The sequence below is a fragment of the Eptatretus burgeri genome, chromosome 10 (genome assembly GCF_056783735.1).
Source record: "Eptatretus burgeri isolate ZD-2024b chromosome 10, Ebu_testis_v1, whole genome shotgun sequence".
Classification (NCBI taxonomy): domain Eukaryota; kingdom Metazoa; phylum Chordata; class Myxini; order Myxiniformes; family Myxinidae; genus Eptatretus; species Eptatretus burgeri.
In genome coordinates, this window is record NC_140970.1 from 35,942,713 (window position 1) to 35,948,420 (window position 5,708).

General features: G+C 38.1%; 1 protein-coding gene across 1 annotated transcript; it reads right to left on the reverse strand.

Moving 5' to 3' along the window:
* Positions 1 to 337: 337 nt before the first annotated feature.
* Positions 338 to 3,403, reverse strand: LOC147018316 (uncharacterized). Its single transcript, XM_085897865.1, has 3 exons — positions 2,205 to 3,403; positions 1,876 to 2,070; positions 338 to 1,780 (listed from the first exon to the last, which is right to left on the reverse strand). Exons 1-3 carry the CDS (start codon positions 2,298 to 2,300, stop codon positions 1,484 to 1,486), a joined length of 588 nt encoding a protein of 195 aa, XP_085753991.1. The 5' UTR covers positions 2,301 to 3,403; the 3' UTR covers positions 338 to 1,483.
* Positions 3,404 to 5,708: the final 2,305 nt, after the last annotated feature.

The following is a 5,708-nucleotide window of genomic DNA, read 5'->3' on the forward strand; positions in this document are numbered from 1 at the left end:
GATTTGATTGAACTCAATAATGATAAGGGGTACAAGTTTGCTTTAACCGTTATTGATTTGAGGAGTAGATATGCGTGGGTTGTCCCTTTAAAAAACAAAACAGGTAATACTCTTATGATAGCCTTTCAACAGATATTTAATAAAAGTAAGAGAAAACCTAAAAAATTGTGGACTGATGAGGGTGGAGAGTTTTATAACAAGACATTTATGAATTTTCTAAAAAATAACAGCATTACATTATACAGTACCTTTAATGAAGGAAAGGCCGTTGCTATTGAACGTTTTAATCGTACCTTCAAAGAGAGACTATATAAAAAATTCACACAACTCGGTTCACAACAATGGTCATCTTTTATTCAGGATATTGTGGATAAGTATAATGACACGATTCACACGTCAACAAATATGAAACCATCAGAAACATTTACAAAATTAAAATATGAAAAAGAGATTAATGTCAGAAAACCTAAGTTCAAAGTTGGTGATATCATAAGAATATATGGATGGAAATCTCATTTTGAAAAGGGTTATACTAAACGATGGACGAACAAACTTTTTAAATTGTTGATGTAATAGATACGGTTCCTTGGACTTATAAGATATATGATTTAGAAGGGGAAGAGATTTTAGGTTCATTTTATTCACAGGAATTACAAAAGACAAAACTAAGCAGATAATACCCATAGGAACAATGGGTTGGCGCTTCACTCCCTCCTACTATACACCATTGTGGACACTCGAGGGCCAAGTCCGAGGCGGATAACAGGTGGCATCTGCCGTATATATTGTGTTTCAAGGGGGGATCAAGGGTTCTTAGATCTGTGAACCCAAAACACAGAATCCTCAACTGAATAGTCAAGGCTTAACGTGTGTGTGTGTGTGTGTGTGTGTGTGTGTGTGTGTGTGTGTGTGTGTGTGTGTGTGTGTGTGTGTGTGTGTGTGTGTGTGTGTGTGTGTGTGTGTGTGTGTGTGTGTGTGTGTGTGTGTGTGTGTGTGTGTCCCAACCCTCACATTCAAAATCTCAACCCCAACCTTCACATTCAAAATCTCAACCCCAACCCTCACATTAAAAATCTCAACCCCAACCCTCATTCAAAATCTCAACCCCAACCTTCACATTCAAAATCTCAACCCTCACCCAACACAATATCTTTTTATAAATACGTATTTCAACAAAATATATTTTTAATGTTTTTTTCTCTTCTTCCAATTCTGTCTTTTAAGGCTTTCAGGTTTGATGAAGTAGAAAGGGGGAGTAAGAACTTTCTTGATCTTGCTCTCATCAAGCACCATCCAACAAAGAACTACATCGATAGGTTTAGATCCCAAAGAGTGGTAGCATTTCAAGTCTCCAAAACAAACCCAACTTTCCAAGTCTCCAAGGTATAACCACATTCCTGTTGAGTCTCCAAGGTAGGTTCCATATTTAGAACCATCTTGGCAGAACCCTTTTCCCGAGTCTCCAAGGTAGTTATTTAAACCATCAAGGCAGAACTCGTTTACTGATTTTTTTTTTAATTTGTGAGTCTCCAAGGTGAAACTTGTATTCTGGCTCATCAAGGTATAACTTGTTCAGTGGGTATTGTCTTGATAACTCACAATGAGTACTATTGCTGTAAAACTCTTTTTCAGGATTTTGCTGGTCTCCAAGGTATGACTCTTTGGTTGGACCATCAAGGTTGTGCTCGTTCTGTGGGTCTTGGTCGCTCACAAGGTCTTCAACCAAACCAACAATTTCGTCCCAAATTGTGGCAAAATCGGTATTTTCAGATACAATTTCCTGTGAGAGAAAATAATAATGTATTAATTAAGTGATTTCATTATAAAATGAGTCTATGTTTAAATCAAACTGTAAATAGGAAAATAAAATCTTACCTCAATGGATAAGAGGTTTGAATCCAGTTCATCAACTTGAAGGTTTAGTTCCATACAAGTAGTAGAACTCCAAAGAATGCCAAAGTCATCCCACTCAGGCTCGTCCTGTGGGTCTTGGTCGCTCACAAGGTCTTCAACCAAGCCAACAATTTCACTCCAAGTTGTGGCAAAATCGGTATTTTCAGATACAATTTCCTGTGAGACAAAATAATAATGTATTAATTAAGTGATTTAATTATTAAATGAGTCTATGCTTCAATCAATCAATGTGGAAATAGGAAAATAAAATCTTGCTTCAATAGATAAGAGGTTTGAATCCATTTCATCACTTGAAGGTTTAGTTCCATACAAGTAGTAGAACTCCAAGGAATGCCAAAACCATCCCACTCAAGGTCGAGCTCGTTCTGTGGGTCTTGGTCGCTCATAAGTTTTTCAACCAAACCAACAATTTCACCCCAAGTTGTGGCAAAATCGGTATTTTCAGATACAATTTCCTGTGGGATAAAATAATAATGAATTAATTAAGTGATTTAATTATTAAATGAGTCTATGCTTATATCAAACTGTAAATAGGAAAATAAAATCTTACCTCAATAGATAAGAGGTTTGAATCTCGTTCATCAACTTGAAGGTTTAGTTCCATACAAGTAGTAGAACTCCAAGGAACCCCAAAGTCAGCACAGAACTCCATTGTCAGAATTTTTTTTTTAATGGAGTCTGGGTTGAACCTTTTATGGAGAAAGACTGGTTGCTATGGTTTCCTTTTTCAAAATGGAGGATTGTTTGAAAATTGCCTAACAGCCCAGACAAGCCTTGGGAAATTTTTCAAAACCATAACATTCTAGAATTTTCTCATGATTTCTTTGTGAGTCAGAGATGAACTGGAAATGATGTAAGAGTAGGCGGGGCTTAGCAAAAGTAGGCGGGGATTAGGAAAGTGGGCATGGCTTATGGAAAATACCTCAAGAAAAGTGAGCGGGGCTTATAAAAGTGGGCGGGGCTTATGAAAAGTGGGCAGGGCTTATGAAAATCGGGTGTGGCTTTTTGCTGAGGCTCAGGAGGTGGTCAAGCAAGAGCATTAAGAGAAGTTTATCATTTCGTAATGGCACAAAAGGGGTATCTTAAAAAATATAAAGATTCAAATGTTTTATTTTTAAATATTTTAGATGGGGATTATTGTGCAAAGAAAATTAAACTATTGGAGGAATTTGAGAATGAACAAATCTTTATAGGTTCAATGAGTGAGCTAAACAATATGCATTGGTTATTTGAAAAAGAGTGCCCCGTGGCTTACATGTTTCAGATATTTCTTCAGAATCACCTTTAACAAATCACATTACTACTTTACTACTTGAACAAATCTTTATCTTATTGCATTGGCTATTTCAAAAGAGTGCCCCGAGGTTAAAATGGGAGACAAATAAATATACCTTGGGATAAAAGGGGGTTTATTTTTAGGGGAAAAAATATGAATCGCTGAAAATCCCCCATTCATTAACATGGGGAAAAGTGAGCCAGAATCAGTATATTCACCCTACTGACGGCAGCATGAGGGAAGGGGGGGGGGAGAAGGAAGCAGGAGGGGGGAGAACAGCGCGAGGGGTGAAGGCAGCGCGAGGGGAGGAGAAGGCAGCATGAGGGGGGGAGGAGGCAGCGCGAGGTGGGGGGAGGCAGCACGAGGTGGGGGAGAAGGCAGCGCGAGGGGGGGGGAGGGCAGCGCGAGGAGGGGGAGGGCAGCGCGAGGAGGCGGGGAGAAGGCAGCATGAGAGGGGGAGAAGGCAGCGTGAGGTGGCGTGGGAGAAGGCAACGCAAGGGGGAGGGGGAGAAAGCCTTCTTATAAGCAACTGTCTTAGAATAAACATTGCAGACTTAGCATGTGAGAAACCATTTTGGCGTGCTTCAATGGCAAATCCGCAGGGGAGGTCAAAACTGGTAATGTTCTCTGAAAATTGATCAATGGAATTAACAATTCTAACCACCCCTTCCAGAAGGGGTCTGTAAACACACACCATGCCACATGTGCCGTTTACAAGGGAAAGTTGCAAGTCGTCAAAAACAAATGAGTTTTAAAATATTGATTTTAATTGAATTTTAACAAGTTCCTGTGCCTGCCCCATCTTTCTTATTCCCAGTCCCCACCCTCCGCCACCCCCCACCCACTATGAAAGTGAATCGAGATACTGATGGATTTATGTAATGTGTTGGCGGTGCAGTACAGGCATGATAGGCCAAATGGCCTCCTCCTCCACCAAACCTTGTTATGATTTATTGGTCTCGTATCGATGTGGTCACAAACCGTCGTGAGCAACAGACATCAGGTTTTCCAGCAGAATCGAGTGTTCACTTCATGCAATGCAGAACAAAAACGTGAGTCGGACAATGCTTTTGTTTTGTGAAAAAAGCTTGTTTTAGGCCAATTTTAGCATTTTTGCGATTACAAGTTTTTTCTGTGAAATGCAGCGTTTTGCGAATATGAAGCGAAAATACTCATTATTTCAATAAAAATCACGCGTTTTCGCTTCAGAATAGTGATGCAGTACAAAAAGTTGAGTCGGGCAATGCTTTTGTTTGTTGAAAAAAAACTTGCTTTAGGCCAATTTGAGACATTTTTGCTTTTCCAAGTCCTTTCTGTGAAATGCAGCGTTTTGCGAATTTGAAGCTAAAATACTCACTATTTCAAAAAAAAAAATCACGCATTTTCGCTTCAGAATCGTGATGCTGAACAAAAATTTGAGTCAGACAAGGCTTTTGCTTCGTGAAAAAAGCTTGTTTTAGGCCAATTTCAGCATTTTTGGTTTACAAGTTTTTTCCGTGAAATGCAGCGTTTTGCAAATTTGAAGCTAAAATACTCACTATTTCAATAAAATCAAGCGTTTTCGCTTCAGAATAGTGATGTTGAACAAACATTTGAGTCGGACAAGGCATTTGTTTGGTGAAAAAAGCTTGTTTTGGCCAATTTCAGCATTTTTGCATTTACAAGTTTTTTCTGTGAAATGCAGCGTTTTGAGAATTTGGAGCGAAAATATTCACTATTTCAATAAAATCAAGTGTTGTCGCTTCAGTATAGTGATGTAGAACAAAAAGTTGAGTCGGACAATGCTTTTGTTTGGTGAAACAAGCTTGTTTTAGGACAATTTCAGCGTTTTTGTGTTTATAAGTTTTTTTTCTGTGGAATGAAGCGTTTTGCGAATTTGAAGCTAAAATACTCACTATTTCAATAAAATCACGCGTTTTCGCTTCAGAATCGTGATGCAGAACAAAAAGTTGAGTCAGACAATGCTTTTGTTTGGTTTAAAAAGCTTGTTTTAGGGTAATTTGAGCATTTTTTGCACGAATTTTAAGCTAAAATACTCACTATTTCAATGAAATCACACGTTTTCGCTTCAGAATAGTGATGCAGAACAAAAAGTTGTCAGTCACTGCTTTTGTTTGGTTTAAAAAGCTTGTTTTAGAGAAATTTGAGCATTTTTTTGCGCGAATTTGAAGCTAAAATACTCACTATTTCAAAGAAATAACACCTTTTCGCTTCAGAACAGTGATGCAGAACAAAAACTTGAGAAAGACAATGCTTTTGTTTGGTTTTAAAAGCTTGTTTTATGGTAATTTGAGCATTTTTTGCTCGAATTTTAAGCTAAAATACTCACTATTTCAATGAAAGTACACGCGTTCGCTTCAGAAGAGCGATGCACAACAAAAAGTTGAGTCAGACAATGCTTTTTTGGTTTAAAAAGCTTGTTTTAGGGTAATTTGGGCATTTTTTGCGCGAATTTTAAGCTAAAATATTCTATTTCAATGAAATAACACCTTTTCGCTTCAGAATAGTAATGCAGAAC

Bases quoted from the DNA above. Each gene is read 5' to 3' on its own strand.
- LOC147018316 (XM_085897865.1), bottom strand. From the start codon at position 2,300: ATGAGCGACCAAGACCCACAGAACGAGCTCGACCTTGAGTGGGATGGT. The intron at 2,071-2,204 runs GTGATGAAATGG...TTTGTCTCACAG, and splicing joins GTATGGAACTAAACCTTCAA to GAAATTGTATCTGAAAATAC. The intron at 1,781-1,875 runs GTAAGATTTTAT...TTTCTCTCACAG, and splicing joins CAAACCTCTTATCCATTGAG to GAAATTGTATCTGAAAATAC.